The 21,843-nt window shown below is 33.7% G+C and overlaps 2 protein-coding genes and 1 pseudogene across 3 annotated transcripts; 2 read left to right on the plus strand and 1 right to left on the minus strand.

Annotated features, from left to right (window-relative positions):
* The first annotated feature begins 1,719 nt into the window (after window positions 1-1,719).
* Window positions 1,720-5,475, plus strand: LOC131631186 (uncharacterized). Of its 2 annotated transcripts, none has more exons than XM_058901967.1 (5): window positions 1,720-1,875; window positions 1,968-2,098; window positions 3,398-3,532; window positions 4,546-4,733; window positions 4,914-5,470. In XM_058901967.1, the coding sequence occupies exons 2-5, from the start codon at window positions 2,040-2,042 to the stop codon at window positions 5,117-5,119; spliced, it is 588 nt and encodes a 195-aa protein (XP_058757950.1). In that variant the 5' UTR covers window positions 1,720-1,875; window positions 1,968-2,039; the 3' UTR covers window positions 5,120-5,470. The 2 variants fall into 2 exon arrangements, with proteins under 2 accessions (XP_058757950.1, XP_058757951.1); XM_058901968.1 differs by having other exon boundaries at window positions 1,767-1,875; window positions 1,994-2,098; window positions 4,914-5,475.
* A 5,904-nt stretch (window positions 5,476-11,379) lies between these two features.
* LOC131631208 (uncharacterized) lies at window positions 11,380-12,759 on the plus strand. Its single transcript, XM_058901990.1, has one exon. It carries the CDS (start codon window positions 11,380-11,382, stop codon window positions 12,757-12,759), a length of 1,380 nt encoding a protein of 459 aa, XP_058757973.1.
* Window positions 12,760-17,244: 4,485 nt separating this feature from the next.
* Window positions 17,245-21,273, minus strand: LOC131631219 (MDIS1-interacting receptor like kinase 2-like; annotated as a pseudogene).
* Between the last annotated feature and the right edge of the window lie 570 nt (window positions 21,274-21,843).

The raw sequence follows: 21,843 nt of genomic DNA on the forward strand, positions 1-21,843 counted from the left end.
ATTCTTGAACAACTATTAATTGAGCTGATTTAAGGTGATTATACAATAAATAATTTTAGTGGTCTTAAATTAATTTTGACGTATTTGATGCATCGATTACAATTTTTATAATTGATTTTATTTAAAACTAAAATTTATAAATTTGCATATAAATAATGTTATATAACATTATGTTAAAACTTATTTTTTAATTTATCTTTTCATAAATATAAAGTCGTGCTTTGTGTGGAAGCTTCTCCATAACAAGGTGTTCACGGATGAGCAATGGAAACACCGTAACTTTGCTTTTTTGTCTCGGTGTGATTTTTGTAAAGAGGTTGAATAAATATCTCGTCATTTGTTTTTTGATTGTAAAGTTGCTGCTCAACTTTGGCATTGGTTAGGCGAAAAATTGAAGTTCCAGGGCCCTTTTCTTGGCTGGTCAGAAGCGGAAAAACTTTTTAATAAAAGTGGTTCAGGCCAGTGCAAGATCACGAACATTGTTGCAGTTTTTTTTTGTTTTCAATGCCATCAGGTCAGTCCGTAACAAGGTCAGATTTCAAAATATTTGTTTCAGTATTACTTCTTCCACTTCTTCTATTTTGGAGGCTGTTGCTCTTGCTGCTAGTATCACGAATGCATCTTTTTTGGATATGTAGGAGTTTGAGACCCTTAAAAATAATTGTGATGGTGCTGCTGTTTCTTCTTCTGATCTTTCTACGTGTGGAGGGATTGCGAGAAATGGTGATGGAGGTTTTATGGGAGTTTTGCTGTTGGTTTGGGTATGTCCAATTCTCTCATTGACGAGAAAAATTGACACAATATTTGATTGGAATTTGATTCGATGGCGATGGTAAAGGCGTTTAAGTCTCTTTTTTTGGTTGCCTTGGCATATTAAAAATAAATAAGTGAATTGTATGAATATAGTCACTAATTGAAATTTTATAGTCTCTCGTATTTTTAAGGAGGGTAAGAGTTGTCCGCACTTGCTAACATAAATCTTAATCTTATTTATTCATCTTATTTATATTCCATCCTTGCTTGTTCAAGGACATATTTTGTAAAGAATACATTAGATTTTTTTATTTTTTAGGTCTATTTCTTCGTGGCAGGATCTTGGTGGCTGTCCCCTCTACCCTTTTTAACCATTTTCTTTTATTTATTTATCAATCATTATTAAAAAAAAGTTTAAATATAAATTATTTAAATTTAAATATCTTTTAGTTATAACAATTTTAGAGAATTCATTTAAAATTAATTTTTATCACCAAAAAATTAAACACACATTTAAATATAAATTATCTTTCACTTAACTCTAGATTTAAATTCATTGATTTTTTTTATATTTTGTGATCATTTAATCAATTTACAAGCTACTCACAAATGGATCAACCAATCATTAGTTAGTTTAGTAGTGATTGACGCTTAACTTGGTAGAGAGGATTATAGTTAGATTCCCTCTATTAGGATTAGAAGGGAGCTAAAATCACTTGATGTCAAAACTGACCCTCGAACCAGACTAAACAAGTGGTTATAAAAAAAAATATTCCTAGCGAAGGTTATTATGTATGATGTTGATGATTTTTCTTGATCCATGGTATCTTTTTTCTTCATCATGTCTTACTTCTTATTTTGTGATCTCCTTCAGAGTCGAACCGGTTTCGTGACGTCATACCGGCCGAACCGGCATTGTTCAACTGCACATCCTATCTGAAAACTGAACCGAATTATTCATGTGTTCGGCTGACGGGTCGGACCATCCGGTCCGGTTTATTCCAAAACACTGCGTGTATCAACTTGAGCGCTTCATCAGTGACCAACCACCAAGGTTTCTCTAGTGCGTGATTTAAAATCCGTTAAGAAGATTTTACTTGCTCTCGCACCATCTCTTTCTCGGTAACTTGGGGTTATTTATTTATTTATTTAGTTATAATTCTTCTTCATCTCCCTCCAATTTATTTTATAATTTTCTGATTCTTGCGCAACAGAACATAACATCGCAATTTTTGCTTAGTTCGTTTCGGCGATTCACGGAATCGAAATTTGTTGATTCATCGATCATGTTGGCCAAGAGATTAAGCTCCTTCCTTAAACTCTCCCCTAAACCTAACATTTCCAGGTAAGCTATATTTTGCTTCTAGTAAATTCTTGATATTCAAAGCTTGCGATATTTTTTTCAGTTTTGTGAATATATTAGAGGTGAATTTACATGTATGTTCTTCAAGATTGCAAAATGTTAGGATTGCGTAGAGTTGAAAATAATTACAAAATTATTGGATGAAATTGAGTGGAATATGTTCAATTTGTAGTTCTGGAACTTATTTGTTTCAATTTGCTAGGGTTTGCGTGTTGAAGCTTTGAGCCATTATGTGAATAATTAGTGATTCAGAATTTAACGCAGTTCTCAATTTAAAATAGGTGAAAAATGTATTTGATGTAGTTCTGTTAAATAGCGGCGGCACAACACTACATCATTGTAGAATTTGAAAAATCAATTTTGTTCCACGATACGCCGTAGCACCGTTGCATAACAAAATTTAATCAAACCCCTATTTTCTGCAATTTCATGTAACCTTTTGAATTTTTAAAAAATCTTTTCATGAAATATTCTACGAAAATCGGACAAGCATAGTTATGAATCCCGGATTTCAGTGAAGTGACTGACCCCAAACAACAAAGGATTTGTTTAATAATTTGCTGAGAGTTAGACATCAAACAACAGAGAACAGGCATGTTCATGAAGTTTGAGAGTGGTGAGCTTGTAAGAAATCACCAAAGTTGGCTGTACAAGATGCTGGTGTGCATTGGGTCCTTTGGTGGAAGTGAAAGAGGTCACAGTTTGTGGCCATTGTCCTAGAAAATAAACCTGATATTACTTCTAGAAGGGAAGATGAGGAAAATACCAATTGAGAATAGGTTTGACAACTCACAAAAGGGTAAACATAAACTTTTCCCCATATGAAAAACGGCAACCATAATTTTCCATGATAGTAGCTTTGATTGCTGTTTTTGAAAAATGCATTGCTATGGAAGTTTTGGGCCACTGCACACAAGTTCACTGCTATACCTATATAGAAGATTATTACATTCGTGGTAGCTATAACCTATGCAAGAGTATTTCATTCTAGTATTTCACTTTTAACTTCAAAATGTCAAGCTTCACAGCTCAATAAGATGATCAGATTCTGTGATTCTAGTTAGGAAAGTTATCATTTACATTAATCAGGGTAAATTGACTGATTGATGATTTAGTAAGTTGAGTCCTAACACAAAAGAGCTAAAATACTTATTCTTCAAGTTCAGCTGAAAATGTTCAGAAATGAAAAACATAAAAGTACTGTTTACCATTACTTGTTGAAATTGAAATCATAATATGAATGGTCCATGATTGTAACTACCAACTTTAACTAATTTGCAGTACCGTGAAGGATGCAGATGAAAAACAGGGTAAATATTTTGCCCGTAAAGCAGTGTCGTTTGTTTTGATTACTATTACAGGCGGTGTTGCTCTGAGTGCTCTTGACGACCTTTCTATCTATCATGGTTGTAGCAGGTAAATATCAAGTTTTATGTGTTATTCTTACTTTAATCTCACAGGAATACATTTGGCATGCATGAAAAACTTTAAAAACTATGTCTTAGCTTTTGACATTATGTGATTTAGACTTTAGAATAATAAGAAGCCCTAAATAGGCCTTACAATTTTATGTACATTGTCCACGGTATTTCCAATCCCATAAGTTCTTCAAGAGTGCCAAACTTTTTGGTTAGAACTGAAAGTTGAACTTCCTCTTATCTCCTTCTACATAACAATATCTAATAGTAATGATGGTTATATCTAGAGCAAAATAAATTTGATAGGTAAGTTCAGCATCCAAGCTTGTACTTATCTTTCGTTTCAACATTACATAATACAGTAGCTTTTTAATTTTCACCCAATAGAGAAAAAAAAAGCAGTGCATGCTGATCAGATCTGGATTCTGGAAGACTAAGAACAATTCTAAAATTTGTTTTCATTTTCTTCTTTCACTAATAATTACAAGAATATCACTTGGCTTTCACTTTGTTTCTGTTCTCAATGATTTGTGTAAGAAATTGTAACATTCCTTTCGTTTTCCAAAACTTTAAAAGTAGGAAATAAGGGGAAAACAATGTGGCATCTTTGTAATCAGTGAAAACATAAAAGAAAATAGGAAACATTTGCTGGTACTAAAGGGGCTTTAAGACATTTCTTCTAGTCATTTTATACAAACTTCCAGTATTACAGTTATAGCATCCTTGTAATTTGTCGTCTATTATAATAACCCCTAGGTGGCCTTGGTATATCGCGATTTTAAACTCTTTGTCGTCATCCCTCCAATTGAATATTATTTACTATTTCTATCTGCTTTCATCTTTTTCTAAGTAGATATTGGATAGTAAGCATCTCGAAGATGAAAACTTTTCTGAAACCCTATTACCAATACTTATAAAAAAGGAGCTTCTCCACTACTGCTCTTTATATTTCAAAATTGAAAATTTGTTCCCCATGGCAGCTCCTAAAATTATAACCCGTGTAATCTGCAGCAAGGCCATGGAGGATGTAAGCAAGAACCAGGCAATAATAGATGCTATTGGAGAACCAATTGTTAAAGGTTCTTGGTACAATGCATCTCTTGCAGTGGCTCATAAGAGGCAATCTGTATCTTGCTCATTTCCCGTTTCTGGACCACTAGGCTCAGGTGTCTTACAGCTGAAGGCAGTCCGCAATGGAGGTTAGCAATTTGACTATTCATTTTAACAATTTGAATGCCAACTACTTGTCTATAATTAACTAATTATTACTACCATGGTGCTAAATGAATCTGGTTGCTTGCTTTGACGTTATTGTTGAGGTTAGGCCAGTTTTATAGTAGCTAATAACATTGATTATTGCTCTGGCTTCTTTGTAACAGATGACTCTTGGTCTTCTTTTTTTCTTCATCGTGATTGGGAAATTTTAGTCATGGACGCTCTCCTCCATGTACCTGGGAACGAGGAGAAGCATCAGACATTACGGATGAATCTCTCACCCAAGTTGTCTCCTTCTATTGCTTGCACCGACTGTGTCGCTTGTCCATCCGATAGATCAGAGGCGAAGTTGAGTTCCAATCAACAATAGTAAGCTTAGGTGGCTATCTATATTTCGACTATAAACACTTGTTTCTGGTTTTAAACCTTTTACATGAGGCAAAACAATAGAATTATAATAGTAAGCTTAAGTGGAAATCTTTCTTTCAACTATAAACAATCTTTTTTCTTCTGGTTTTTAACCTTTTACATGAGGTATTGTTTATTTGGAAAGGGATACATTTTAATGTTTCTTATGGTGTAATATGTCAATATCATTCATCATTGAAAATAAATGTTGGCTTGAGGGTTGTAATTTCCCCTTATTCTGCAGTATCTTTTCTTTTTATTGGTAGCTGTTTTTTTAAGACTCACATCTGTACTTTTGTTTTCTATTTTAATTTAGAGAAGAACACTGTTGAGTTGATTTCATTTTGTTTGAAATATCATAATTAGAATTTTTTATCCGCATACTAGTAAACTTGTTTCTATTGTATATTGTTGGTGAATGTTTGCATTATTTGTACACTAAGCATAAAAAAAGAAAATAAATTTGTTGTACAGGAAATAATGATTAAATCATAATAATAAAAAATTAGAGTATTTTAACTCTTAAACAAACAAGGGTTTTACTAGCTAGTATTCCAAAAATATTGGTTAAAGAATCTATAAAAGTAAATTATATTTTGAATACAATTGGTTACCCCATACAATTTTTTACTTTTGTCACATTTGCAAATATGGATTCTCTTGCACTATGAGTTCTTCAGGATGAGAAGTTCTGACTGCTGTTGCTCCCTAAATAAAAATCAAGACTACTTAGAATTTTGTTTCAATGTTAGAGAGAAAGCATCCAACAAATGAATTGCGCTACATTCAACAAGACATATTAAGTATATGACAATTTACTCCACGATTCAACTTATAAGTTGAGCTAACCTAATTCATCATGAACCAAAAATATTAAATGCAAACACATCTTGATCCAAAAATGTTTCAATTTTAGTCAATTTCTATACTTTGAAATTCGGAGTAGAGCGGGAGAGAGGAGGTAGCCATATATTATCAATAGATAAACATAACATTTTTTATAGGGTCGGTAAACTTTAGAAATAGTGAATAAATAGCAAAGAACTATACAATTGCTTGATCCACCACCCAGGTGAGGATTTAATTGTTGCAAATTTCACAAATTATTGGTCCACTGCAACACTAAATATACACATCATAGAATAAGGTCATAATATCGATGTTTTCAGTTTTCAAATTTAGTTGTAATTCTACTTCAAGTTTAAAATCAGAAATGAATGAAATCTATGAAACACAAACAAAACATCGACACGTCATAAAGTAGTAATAATTTGAGGAAATAAATAAATTGAATGTAAACAATGTCGTGTCGGACACCAAACACACCTTCAATATAAAGTATCAGTAAGATATGACAAGCAATATGAAATAGCACCATAGTTACTATATTGGAAAATATAACATACAAAATAAAGTCTTGTATGGACCTCATGATATATTTGGATAGTTTTGTGGATCATCTACAGAAGGAGGTGGAGAAACATCATTCAGAGAACATAAATAGACCAGTCACACAAAACTATGTGTCTATCACAGAAATCTGGAGAAACTGCTTCAGCCATATCAGTAACAAAATTATGGCAAAAATAAAATAAAATGCATTGCATGTAATCAAACCTCCAGAGAAATTTCCTATGCAAAAACCAAACAAAATAATGAAGCTATGCATAACACAGTAAAATTAGTAACACTTCAATTTAGCTTGTTCTTCATTGCCACCACTTCACCTTGCTAACATAGAGATAACAGTCGGAAGTTGAAAGGGCACTTCTGCATTGATACGCACCAGTGACGTCGCCCGTGATTGTAAACATTTCAAGATGCTATAATGGCTTGAGCAATTTAGACAATTTCCTTTCAACCACCATCGATGGAGTTTTTATTTGAACTTAAACAACTTGTACTCACATGCTCAGAAAGTGAGTACAAGCTCCACTGAGTTGGGAATAAAGGATTCAACACTATCTGAAAGCCACTTCCCAGTTTGATAAACTCAAACATTTGTTAATACTTTCAAGGCCAGTATTCCAAATAAATGGTTCCTCCACAATTCTAACAGAGAAAAATGACGCATTAATTTTAACTTTCAGAAATAAATGTTTTAGTGACCGATTATGTTAAGTGAATCAACTCCAAATTAGGGACTGAATCCGTTGAAAAAATTAGAGAGGAAGAGCAAAGAAGTAAGTCTTTCAGAGGATGAAGTAAACACTAAGGGAGAGCTCTCTCCCAAAATTCATGAATTATCAAAATAAATTGCAGCATTCAATGGAAAAGATCCAAAGTAAGAAGGATAAAGGATGAGGATACCAACTCAAAGTACTTATACAGATGCATCGACAAAAGAAGAAAGGATAATAAAATGATGCATCGACAAAAGAAGAAAGGATAATAAAATTCTAGGTTAGGAATCAATTGAAAAAAGACTGAATGAAATGGTAGAGACTAAAGAGGCCATTTAAGAGCATTTTTGAAATCAGTATTCAGCTAAGGGAGTGAGATTAATACCAGTTGAATTGAACTTTAAAAGGATTGTTGGTGAAAAAATTGAAGGGTTGACTAGAGAGTTTTCAAAAGAGGAAATTTGTAAAGCGGTTTGGGAATTCGACGAGTCTAAAAGTCCAGGTCCTGACGGGGTAAATTTTGGATTTGTGAAAGAATTTTGAGAAGAAATTAAACATGTTCTTTTGAGGATGATGCTTGAATTCCATGCAGACAGTAGAATAGTCAAATGTGCAAATTGTTCATTTATAGTGTTGATTCAAAAAAGAAAAATCCAACGGAAATTGCAGAGTACTATCCCATATCTTTAATAGGAAGTATTTAAGTAATATCAAAGGTTTTGGCAAATAGAATGAAGTAAGTGATCAGCTCGGTCATATCAGAAACGCAATCAGAATTCGTTAGAAGAAGAAAAATTCTATATCGGATCCTTGTTGCAAATAAAATTGTGGATGAAGTGAAGAAAATAAAAAAGATGCTATATTGTTTAAAGTGGACTTTGAGTAGACCTACGATTTTGGTGGCTTGGACCTTTCTGGATCTCATGACGATAAATATGGGGTTTCCTGATAAATGGAGGAGATAAATATCAGAACGCCTTAGATCGGCATTAGTGTCAATGTTGGTGAAGGGTAGACCCACTAAGAAATTCCAAATGAGTCACACATTAAGACAATGATATCATTTGTGTCGTTCTTCTTCCTTATAGTGGAAGAAGGTTTTAACATGCTAATGAAAAGAACACTGGACCTAAGGAAATTCAAAGGATTTAAATTCGTCAACAGGGAAGAAAGATTCACTCACCTCCAGTATGTTGATGACACACTCATCATTGGTGAGAAAAGGTGGTCTAATATAGTAGTATATTGCATGCCTAGGTTTTTTGTTTATATAGTAGTTTATCCTTTATTGTATTGATAGTGATTTATTGCTTAAGATTAGGTTTTGTTGAAATTTAGACATAATCGAGATTTAGTGGTGATTAAAATTTGAGAAATTTACATTAATAGATATTTTACGAGCTTTCTTCCTTTGATTCTACGTATCTCGCTCTTTGAGGGTTAGAATTTGGTTTAATGCTTGTAGTTCTTCAATAAACACTTCCTTTTTTACTAGTTCAATGAACTAGTAAAAAATGAAGTGTTGGTTGAAGAACTAAAAGCATTGAACCAAATTCTAACCCTAAAAAATAGGGATGCGTAGAATGGAAGGAAAAAAGCTTAAAAAAACAGTGGTTAGTGTAACTTGTTCTTCTAATATAATTCTATTTGTCATATTATTAATTTCTAAATCAGATTGAAAGATTATATGTTTAGTGAGCAGTTGGAGGAATAAGCATTCCACGATTGGAAGGTAAAACCGTGATGAAAAGTTGTACGCTAAATCTTTCACAATGGTTGGAACATACAACCATGGTGAAATGTTGATAAATCTCTCAACTTGAAGGCGCTGGGTATTGATCCCCTAACCTACACCTTTTACTACGGTTGGTTTCTACAACCGTAGTGATATGTTACACGCTATTGTGATTTTACCACGACTACCAACCCCATCCTGTGTTAGTAAAGAGTGCACATACTACCACACATTTCGTTAGCACGTGCCAACATCTGTAGTGGAATTCTTCATCCAATCATAGTGAAAAGTACTTGTTGTAGTAGTGTCTATAAGATTGAAGATAATACTGAAATATCTAACAAAGCCTTAATTTGTGAAAGCTCACCCTAATTTATCTGAGTGAACAATGTAAAAGCACCCTAATTTATCTGAGTGAACAATGTAAAAGCATATGGGCCTTTTCATATGTTATATGGCTAAACTCACTCTCTCTCTCTCTCTCTCTCTCTCTCTCACACACACAAAAAAAAAAGAAAAAAAAAACCTTTTTAAACTTATTTTAATCAAGAAAATATTTCTAAATCTGTCTTGAAGTCGTTCCAGATGATTTTTTTTATCCTGGCCAAAAAAGTTCTCGGCAATTTTTATTTTTGCCAATCAATTAACTCCTTATCGCAGACATTAATGAGTACAAATTGAAGTAAGTTATTATCTAATTCATCATTTTAAAATTGTTTTTATCAAATTTAATCTTATTCAAAGTTATTTTAGCTCCTAAGAATACAATTGATGATGCCATTAATGATTATATGTTGGATTTAATACCTGGAGAAAAAAAACTTATTTGAGTTATGATTCACTAAGGAACGCCAAGTCAGACCTTAATATGCTATATGATGTGCACAATCCTGGATTTCTAAATATGATTGTTTATTCTGAACTTTCAAATCACAAGTTGAGATTAAAGGTTGGAGTACTAGTAATGCTATTGAGAAATATTGATCAGTCTTTAGGGTTGTGCAATGACACTTGGTTGATAATTACAATATTGGTCCGCTAACAATATTAGTCAGAAGGTTTTTATGCCAAGATTATCGTTGACTCCTACTAATAAAAGAATTCCTTTTAAATTATAACGTCGATAATTTCCATTAATGGTTTCATTTGCAATGACAATCAACAAGAATCAAGGTCAATCACTTAAATCCGTTGGAGTGTACCTATCCCAGTCAATTTTTTTTCATGGGCAACTATATGTGGCACTATCCAGAGTTACTTCAAAGGGATTAAAGATATTGCTGTTCGATGACGAAGGTCAAGATACAACTAAAACGTAAATATTGTTTACAAAAAGTCTTTTGTAATATTCAATATTTATTTGTTTACTTACTTATAACAACTATGTGACTTGAAATATTTTGCTTTATGTAAATTAAATTTTATATTAAATTATATTGTGATATATATTTGTTTTTCATACATTATATTCATTTATATGGGAAATGCTTAATATCACGAATGATATTTCACGAAAAATTCACGAATGGCAATAATTAAATCTATAACCTTCGTTTTTAGTTAAAATTTTCACATTGCATTAGTAGCACATTCTCATATAATTCTGTAACTTTTTGAGATTAGTAAAATGATGATGTCAAGTTTACTATGCTATACATGTAGTCTGGTATGATATGGCCTATGGTTAACTAGCCTTTATCTATTTATTTTAATAAAAAAAACTTCAAATGTTTTTTGAAATTAAATGTTAGTATATACATTCTACTTTTTAATGATAATTAAACAAGATATATACTATAGGAGAATTAGGTTCGTGACATTGAATTTCGTTATATATAGCATTGCTGCATTTATATATACAATTGGTTAATGGTTAGTTTTTCAAAATTTAAAAATGTTAAAGATTATATTAAAACATTCCCCACTAACCAATATCTCACTAACCAATACGTAAGAACTAAAAATATATAAAATTTAATTAAAAATAAAACAAATGAGAATTTAGGGGTGCAAACTGGTGTGGCACGTGGGTTAGAGATTTAAAAAAGGTAAATTCTTTGGTACCCATGAATTCAAGTTGGGTACCGGTACCTTTAGTGTAAATTATTATTAAATGTTAATTTATTTTAAAATAAATAAAAATAAATAAGTGACATGGCATGAAATTATAACATTTGATTGGTTGAGGGTACCGGTACCCATCTAAACTCAAGGGTACCGGAGTGTTCACCATTAAAAAAATCGGTTATTCCATTAAAAGAAAAATTAATGGCCGCGGTACTCCGTTTTAACCTAAAATTTTTACTCATTAAATTAGTGAGTTGCCACCCCTATTTTTTTCACAAATCACACTTGTTCATCAACATGAAGAAGAAGAGAACTTTTGTCAAATTTTCACAACAATCGCTTTCTTCTACAAATTCAATTATAATTGCAGAACGTGAGTTTTACTTACCAGATGACTGCTGGGAGCATGTCTTCTCATTCCTCATCAATCCAGTCGATGAAACCGAAGACAAAAACAAACTCTGCTTCAAATCCTCCCTATCTCTCGTCTCTAAACAATTTCTCTCCATCACTAACCGTCTCATATTCTCTCTCAGAATTTATTATCCACAACTTTGCATTCTCCCTCGTTTCTTTCATAGATTCTCCAACCTTCATTCTCTTGACCTCTGGTTCGCCTCCTCGCATGACCTCGACGACAATGCAGCCATTGCTTTGGCTCTCCGTGACAGACCAACATTGAAATCGTTATCTATTTTCGGAATTGAACTCAAGGATGCAAACTGCGTTTCTTCACATTACATTGATTCTTTCATGAGTTTGAAGGGTTTGAATTCTCTTAAGTTTCGGCGTTCGCAAATATCAGATGATTTGCTTTACTCTATTGCAAGAGAAGGTCTTCCTTTGAAGAGTTTTGTTCTTGAAAATTGTATCGGCTATAGTTACCATGGAATTTATGATTTGTTATCCAAGTGTCGTGGGATACGACATTTAGGTCTTCAAGATGTTGATTTTCTAAATGATCATGATGTTTCCCGATTGTCTTTACTTCTTCCTGATTTAGTATCTATATACCTTAATAAATGTTACGAGCTCACAGAATCAACTTTGTTTGCCTTCATTAAGAACTGTAATTCACTAGCTAAAATTACAATGGAAGACATATATGTTAGGAGGGAAAGTGTAAAAATTTACGATATTTTGAAAGATTTTGATGTCAACCCTCAATTAAAGTTTCTACATCTGTGTTCCAATATATGGATAAAGGACGAGACCCTCATATTGTTTGCTTCCGTTTTTCCCAATTTGCAGCTTCTCGATTTAAGTTCTTGGGATGAGGACTACATATCTAAAGAAGGTATTTGTCAAGTTTTAAGTAAATGTTGGAAGCTTAAACATTTGAACTTGTCCTTTGGTGATAATATGAGAGGACTAAAAATAAACTTTGTAGTTCAGCAGCTAGAGGTGTTGAACTTATCCTTTACAAGTGTTGATGATGAAACACTCTATGAGATCTCAAAGAGTTGTTGTGGGCTTTTGCATTTATCATTGGATGGGTGTGAATATGTCACAGAAAAGGGAGTGATGAGCGTGATTGAAAACTGCACACAACTAAAAAAGATCGATTTGGCATTCTGTGATAATGTGAATGCTGATGTTGTTGTCTCAATGCTTTCATCAAGGTCATCATTAGGAAAAGATAATTGCTCCTCTGAAGTTCGGCTGAAGTTCAGATGAAGTTTTGATTCTTAAATATAAGATGGTTTTTGTTTTTAGATTTGTTTCTATGAGAAATGACTTAATTTTTTTAATATATCAACTTACAATTATGTAATCCTCAATTTGATCATCTAAATATAGTTAAATTTTTATATAAAGTTTTAAATTTTGATGTTTTTCTTTACTCTGACATAGTGATATGGTCTAACATAGTCTCTACTCTAACATAGTCTAACATAGAAGGTTTAGCAATGAAAATAAATATATGCATCTTTACCTCAAGAAGATAGGTAGGTTTGAGGGAGATTGACAGGTATATTAATAAATTTGAACAGGAATGAGGTTGGGAGAAATAAAGGAGTTATGATTAAAAATGCATGCATGTTTGGAACTTGTATTGAGTTTAGAGTGGGTGATGAAGTTATAAGGTGCTGGCTAAAATTGATTTTGAATAGGGCTAAGCACAATTACTGCTACATTTGTTTTTGGTTTCCTTAATAGGTGGTTCCATTGTATTGTCTAATTTTGTATGCGGTGTAATGTTCATGTTTGCATATGTGATTCATTGGAATTAAATAGTAATGCAGACCCGATAAAATGTTTCTTACAAAGACATAAAAGCAAACAGAAAATGAGAAGAATGCTATATGTTTACCTTAAATATTGATGGTATACATAGTCAATGTCCTATAAGACTCTAAAATAAGAAAAGTCCATTTCGGTCAGGCTATTCACACGGCCATTTTGGTCTTCTACGGCCTCTTCTTAGAGCTGTTTCAGCTTTGTGCGGGCAACTGCGGGTCTCCAGTCTTGTGCGAATTGGTTGCCTATTAAGGACGTTTTCAAGCCCTGTTATGTGGGATGATTCTGATAGACTTTTCTTTTCCACCTTTAGTTAATTTTTTTACCTGCTTTGTGTTTTCAGATTGGCCGTGTTCGATTTAAGTCCCGGAAACCTTTTAACTGGTTTTGGCTTCTGGTTCCCATTGGTCTTTATTATACAAATTTGTGTGAATTTCGCGCGGTAATTCACATAAAATTCTCACTGGTAGAAGGAATAAGACACATACTTTGAGGCAGACGGAAAGATGGCTTAAGTGGATATGTATTCCTTTTATTCATATCTATATGTTTCTAGGTAGAACTTTTCAGGCTTATACCTTTCAAAGAGAACATGAAACATGACTTTGCATGCCAAACTGACAACTTTAACTCCTATTCATATCTATATCAGTTTTGTTGCTTTGAAAGTAATTATATATCAAGCAACAAACATTTAGATGAAATTATCTATTTTAGCATTCTATTGATGAGTGTTTTAGAGTGCTGAACAATGTATTTGGAGCACAAGTTCCTTTATGAGTGGGTTTTCATTAAACTGATTCATAATGAATGCCTTAATCTTCTATTTGATCGATTCTCATTAATTGGGGCTGATGAACTCATAAGGTACTGCTGATAATTGATTTGGAATTTGGCTTCTATTTTTTATTTAGAACAGAATGCTTGTGTATGAGCTAACATGTATTGCTTATATTCTCATTACTATCTTTTCATGAAGAGAATATTTGGAAACTCACCTGGCTGAGATCAAACGCCTCTAAGCACAAACTAAATTAGACGCGAGCCAATTCGACGACAACTTCTTAAATAGTGTTGTTCCTTTCTACCAAAGGTGGTCTTGCATGTATGGGAAAACCTTCCTCAGTTGCAGACAATTTAAATGACCTTAAGATTGTAAGTTCCGACTTGTACAACTGACTTGCCTCTTTCATTTTACACAAGAACTAATAGAATGAATCTGTTTCTATCAGTAGTGATTACTCATTAGCCAAATTGTTGGTTGTGAACATAGAGTCTATGCTAAAATGGGACATTTAAATTGAAGCAGAGAAGATACAAATGTTGCATTGGATCAATTAATGAAAGAAACAATCGATTGAGATTATTTCCTTTTCTTTTTTTTGCTTAATTCTGCCATTTGATTTGTGGTAATTGGTATATCTTTGTGGCTATAAATTAAGTAAGTGTTGCGCATTCGGGCATAAAAATGTTGTAAATTTAAGAAAGCATTTTTTAGGTTACATAAAATATTTCAAATTCACAAAATGAGTAATTAATTTGACTTAATGGGATTGTGTCAAAAGAGCAAGACTTGACTAAGGCACCAAAAACTTTGGATTAGTGGCGTGTCCAAAATAGATACTACATGGACAATACAGATGGTTCGTACTTCTACCTTGAGGAATCTGGCCGAAAGGTTTATGATGATAAGGTTATGGAGCCTTCTAGGGATCTACTTGTTGAGACTACTTCTTTTTTTTTTTTTCCTGGTTCTCTGTCTGTTGAGTTGAAATCTATTTGGATAAATTGGTCGGAAAGCTACTGGCTGACAACCAAATTAGAGAGGAGCGTATTATGGCACGCATTGATTCAGTGGCTAGGGAAAGTGAAGGTAGTCGGTACAACTGAAGACTAATTTTAGGGTTGAGCTGACGACAGAGATTGAATCGTCTGAAGCTCAAGTGGTTGCTCGAGTGGAGTCTATCAGAGCTGCTGTTGACCATATGGGTAGAACGAATGTTATGTTTGATACTGGTCCTTCTGATATTGATCTTTACCCATCTTTCTCTGTTCCAGATGACACCACTACCACTGCTGCTGTTGATGTTCCTCCATCTGATGCTGATGCATTTTCATGATTTTATTTTTATTTTCATTCATAGCATATCATTAGCATTTAGCATATTTTGGATATTTATGTCATTTTGACTGACTGGTTGACTGTATTTTGATCGCATTTGACTTTTTTGGATTATGTATCGTGTGACAAGTTTTAGTCACGTATGTATGATATCTCTATGATTCTCTATATTATATGTTCTTGATTATTTCTCTTAAATTGCGTATTTTGTGATAGTTAATTTCGCATGCCATTTAATTGGTTCTTGTTTAGTTCACAAAGTATGACATTCGGTTTTTGGCTTTTATTCTATCTTAGACTCAGTTGATTGCGTTTTTTTCTTCTCTTTTTTATATGTCTAAGAGGAAGAATGTATTGAGATATTATCAATATTCACGCACATAAAGTGTTTAATGTAGGGGGAGCTTTACAACTTTTACAACTCAAGTGAATAAATGTACACTAGTTCACTATATTCATCCCAAGCATCAAGTTCCAAATTACGCCTTGAATTGATCAACAATAATATCTCAAATTTTTCAAACATCAAAAAGAGGGAGATTGAAAGTGCGGTCATGGTATCTTATGGTATCGCTGATGTATTTTGATGTTTTTGTCAATTTGATATAGATACTTTTAGTACTTACATATTTGTAATTTGATTATATTGTTGTGTGCTTGTACTTTATTCGTTTCGCACTTCATTTGCAATCGTTTCGGCTAATGTGTTTTTGTACCAATAAGAATCCTCCTTATTCGATTAATAAGAGTGTTATGATCCTTGATAGTATGTCTTTTTTAGCCTAGATAGTTTCTACTTTGCATTTCATCAGGCGTAGCTTAAATCACAAGTCAAAGCTCTTAAATCTAGTTTTTCAGTCATTTGATTCGAATCAAGTGTAATACATTATTCGAATCAGAGGCTTTGTGAAAAATGGGATTTGGCTTTGGACATTTGATTCGAATCACAAATTGAACATGATTCAAATCACAACACTTGTGATCTAAATCAAGTGCAAGAATTGATTTGAATTAACTGAAATCTCGAAGCTTTATTTTGGCTCTGTCCAAATTGATTTGAATCACAGTTTTCACTTGATTTGAAACAAAGCTTCAAGACCCATTTTTCATCCTTGATTTAAATAGTTTTTTCTGTGATGAAAGTAACAAGTGAGTGAAACCTATGGGAAAAACCTAGAGACAAAGAGTGATTTGTCTTCTATTCTTAGTGTGTCTCTACCAATCACCATGATTCTTTCTCTTCTTCCCTAGAACAACTTCTTGATTATGAGTTCATGTCAAATTCATTATATTAGAGTTATGGTGTCTCAATGGTGTCTTAATCTGTTGGTGCTTTCTATTAGAGTTATTTTGGTTGCAAATGCAAACATAGAACAAAATAAATTGAGTCCTATGTGTTTGTTCTTTTGCCTAACTAGATTAATAGATAGTTGCACCTTCGTATATTAGTCCAGACTCCAAAGTAATGCATTTGCTTTGAGTACTTAATAATAATATCATCGCTCTCTCTTTCTCTGTCATTATATATTACTTTGTGTATTCTTTATTAGAGAGCATTATCATTTTGTTAAACATAAGACATAATAAAATAAAAGATAACTGGTTTATGAAAAACAAAAAAAGTTTTTTTAATGGAATAAAGTCATACTATTTAAGGACAGATGGTTTTAATGTTGATGTGCATGTGTGAACATCATCATATGTAAGTATAAAACATGCTTCTGTATAATAGTTATCTGTGATGAGCCTTCTTTGAAATATTGTTGGAGAAGGAGAATAGTTATTTCAAAACATGCTTCTGTATAAAACATTCTAATTATATAAATTACATTGTTTTTAAAATTTATAAATTTAACTAGACTAATCATTCTAAAATTTCTACCCATGAGAATGTGTAATTCAACATCTAGTATACATGAGATTTGATTCTTTATTCTTTATATCCTCAATCCTCTTGGAAACATCTCATATTAAAAATCCTCTATACAGTCCTTGATGTATCTAATTTTGTAATCCTGTAAGCTTGCTTACGGTTATCATACCAAATGGCTGAGAAAGACGAGCATGCGGAGTCGCAGATAGTTCTTGCGCAACAGAACGCATCATGGGTCTAGACTCTGGAGCAGAAGATGTGCATGCCAAAGCTACTCTCATTGTGAGCATTATTGTTTTGCCTATTTGGCCTGTAGGAGGTGGAAGCCGCTGGTCTATAACATCCTTCACAAGCACTTCCATTAATGCCAGAGATTTGTTTGAGTATAGGATATTCAGGAATTCTCCTGGGTGTGCTCCCATCAATATCTCTAACACCACCACACCAAAACTATACACATCACACTTTTCAGTCACCCTCATGGTTTGTGCTAGTTCTGCAAAATGCAAATTCAAATTTTGCCAGCCAACAAATCCATCAGGTATGTATCCAGAAATTCTAAATTATGTATATATTAGAATTTGACTTCTCTAAAATAAGTGACGAATAAAACTCGAATAATTTCATAATTTATTGAATACATGTCAATCATTGAATGAATTGTGTACCTGGAGCCATGTAGCCATAGGTTCCTGCAACTGAAGTCCAGGTTGAATTGTTAGAGCTAAGCAGCTTTGCAGTGCCGAAATCTGCAAGATGAGGTACAAAATCTGAATCCAGTAGTATATTGTTCAGTGTGATATCTCTGTGCACGATTGGTGGAGAACAATCACTATGTAGGTAAGCAATTGCATGTGCTAATCCTTGCACAATTTCCACCCTTGTACCCCAATTTAGCTCCAATTTTCCTTCTCCATACAACATTTTCCCCAAACTTCCTCTCTCTACATGTTCATAAACCAAGAAAATTTCTCCCCTCATTGAACAAAAACCATAAAGCTTTATTATATTCCTGTGTCTCACTTCTGTAAGTGTCCTTATCTCATTCACGAAGCTCATGCGGTTCTCTTTTGGGATGTCATCAGAATCTGATATATTGAGTCTTTTCACAGCAACAACTTGACCTGTTGGTAGTTCTGCTCTATAAACACTTCCAAATCCCCCTTTTCCAATGCAATACTTTTCATTGAAGTCATTGGTTGCTTTCACAAGATCAGAAAATGTGAATTTTCCATCTCTTCCCCATACCATGCAATTAGATTGATCATTATCTTTAATGCTTTCGGATTCTTCACTAAGTTTTTTGGCTTTCCTTCTATATAGCAGGATTCCAAAACCAATCATCCCTATAAATAATACTCCACCAACTGATACAGTAACACCAAGAAGTACCTTTTTATTGGACCTTCCAGAGTTGTCTTGAGACAATACTTTGGAACATGTTAATCCCTTCACATCACCACACAGACCTGAGTTCCCAACAAAAGCTTCAGCATTTTCTGTCTGGAAAACACCACCGGTTGGTATCATACCTGACAAGTGGTTGTAAGAGAAGTCCACAGATTGAAGGCTGCGCATATCTGAAAAGGATTGTGGGATTGTTCCAGATAGATTGTTGTGGGATACATTGAGAATCTCCAACATTGATAACTTTTGTAGATTTTGAGGAATTTCTCCTGAAAGATTGTTGCTGCTGATATCTAACATGGATTGGAGTGAGAACAGATTGCCTAGTTCATACGGAATCACGCCAGATAGATTGTTATGGCTTAAATTCATGCTTATTAACCCGTCAGAGTTGCCGAGCTCTTTAGGAATGCTTCCACTAAAGCTATTATCTGATAAATCAACAATTTTAAGCTGAGCTAATTTTCCAATACTCTCTGGGATTTCTCCGGACAAATGGTTCTTGCTCAAATTGAACATGTAGAGCCGACTTAAATCTCCTATTTCAGGAGGGATATTTCCAATGAATTCATTGGAATGCAGGCTAAGAAATTGTAATTCACTCAACTTACTTAGCTCAGATGGAATTTTTCCAGAAAATTGGTTTCCACTCATTTCCATCTCAGTTAAGCTGATACATTTACCCCAATTTGGAGATAGATAACCATCGAGATGATTTCTGCTAAGTGAGATGAAAGTAAGATTTGGATGAATCCCAAAAGCTTCTGTGATGTTCCCACTGAACTTGTTGTCATCAAGCCTAACTCTTACAAGAGATGAACAATTTTTCAAAGAGTTTGGCAATGGCCCCGAAAAGCTGTTGTTATTTACTGACAAAGCTATTAGATTGTGACCGCTGCACATGTCAGAAGGAAGTTCTCCCGAGAAACTATTGTTTGAAAAGTAGACATTAGTCAAAGAAGGACTATTCTTTCCAAAATCTTTAGAAATGCTTCCCGAGAAGTTATTTGTGAACACAGAAAAACTAACTAAAGAAGTTAGATGAGCAATTGTGTGCGGCAATTCTCCATCCAAGTTATTATTGTCGACATCAAATTTTGCAGTGAGGTTAAGTTTCCTATATCCACTGGAATGTTTCCGGAGAGGTTGTTGAAGAAAAGATGTATGACTGTTATGTTTGGGAGGTTCCAAATGGTTCGTGGAATTGGACCAGAGAAATGGTTTGCTGAAAGGTCTAACTGTGACATTTCTTTTAAGTTTCCAATCTCTTCAGGAATAGGACCAGAGAAAAGATTTTTGAACATAAAAAGGAGATTAATTTTTTTCAACAGGCCAATCTGTGGAGGAACCTTTCCTATGAAACTGTTGTTTTGAAGTTGTAAGGATGTTAACTCAGTCCAGTTAGAGATCAATGAAGCAGAAATTTGACCAGAAAAGGAATTACCTGACAATCCTAGTTCTGAAAGTTTGGTCAAATTTGCTAATGACAAAGGCAAAGAGCCGGTTAGATTATTGTCTGCTAAGCTCAAGAAAGTTAGATTTGTGCATAGACCAATCTCGGAAGGGACTTCAGAGTTTAAAATATTAAGACGGAGATCAAGATGCACTAGCTCCTGTAGTTGACCTATGGAAGAAGGAATTTCCCCACGGGCCGAAATGTTGATCAGTTCAAGAATTTGAAGCCTAGACATCAATCCTATCTCTGATGGAATAGGACTATTAAACATGTTATTACCGAGATGAAGATTTTTGAGATTCGAAAGCATGGACAAGTTAGATGACAGTTTTCCTTCTAGCCTACAGTTTGTGAGATTGAGATATTCAAGTTTGCCCAAATTACCATACATGGATTCTGGTATTGTACCATTCCATTTGTTCTGAGAGAGGTCAAGGTATGTTAAGTTCTTGCACTCAAATATGAAACTTGGAATCTCACCAGTGAGTTCATTTAATTCCAAACCAAGGTAATTTAAGGAAGGCATGCTTGAATATTGAGACCAGTCAGAGGAAGATACAAAATAATTTGATCCAAAGTCAAAGTAACTTACCTTTGGGAGATTTGTGACCTGATAGGGAATGGTACCGTTGAGACTGTTGTTGAAAAAACTAACATGTTCAAGTTCCCTTAGCTGGCCTAGCTCAGAAGGGAGTGTGCCTTCAAGTAAGTTGTTTCCCAAGTCCAAGAAACTGAGTTTGGAGAGGTTGCCAATTGTTGATGGTATTGATCCACCAAACCTATTTCCATTGAGGTTGAGGAGGGTAAGGTTTGGGAGAGAATTAAAATCCAAGTCGGAGAGTTTTCCGTTGATATTGGCATTAGACAAGTTTATATTTGAGACAGTTATATTTGAATTGTCACAAACAACAGCTTTCCAGTTGCAAAGGTTGATAAGGTTGGAGAGTGACCATGAAGGAAGAGGAGGTGATAGACTCCATTTGACAAGAGCTTCAGCTTCTGTTCTTAGTGATGCTGTGATTTTCAAAGGAAGCAAAAATATAACAAGTATATAAAAGAGAAAAGCAATAGCCTTTTGAAGATTTGTCATGTTTGAGTATATTGCCTTTATGGTAATACTTTAATTCCTTATATAGAGAGAAAAAATCCATGTTTTAAGTTTTAGAGTTGCTAAACACATGCTGCCGTTAGAATCCAACTAGGATCTATGTTCTTACAAGGCACAAATGTCAAATTGAGAGAAGAAAAATCACATGATGTGGTCCACATAGAGTTAATGGTGTGATTATGATTGTTTTACAAGAAGATCATTTGTTTGCTCGAATTCGTGGTTTTGGTGTTATTTTTGTTGGCACAAATTTGATTTTTGTTTAGGACTTTACATGTTTTCTAATATATTTTTTAATAGGTAATGATATTAGAAATCGCACTAGGGGTGCAACCCTTACATCGAAAAAACTTTAAGAAGAGTTGAACTAGTTCAAAGTAATTTATACCAATCATAAAAAATGAGCCTAGGATCGGAAACACTATTACACATCCATCTCCAAGAGTAAAACATTATGTTGGATATTACCGCTTCGAAGCTAAAAGTGGCATTATCAAAGACAATAACATTCCTCATTAACCATATGCTCCAAATTAAAGCCAACCAAATTAAAT

The sequence above is a fragment of the Vicia villosa genome, unplaced genomic scaffold (assembly GCF_029867415.1).
Source record: "Vicia villosa cultivar HV-30 ecotype Madison, WI unplaced genomic scaffold, Vvil1.0 ctg.000790F_1_1, whole genome shotgun sequence".
NCBI lineage: Eukaryota > Viridiplantae > Streptophyta > Magnoliopsida > Fabales > Fabaceae > Vicia > Vicia villosa.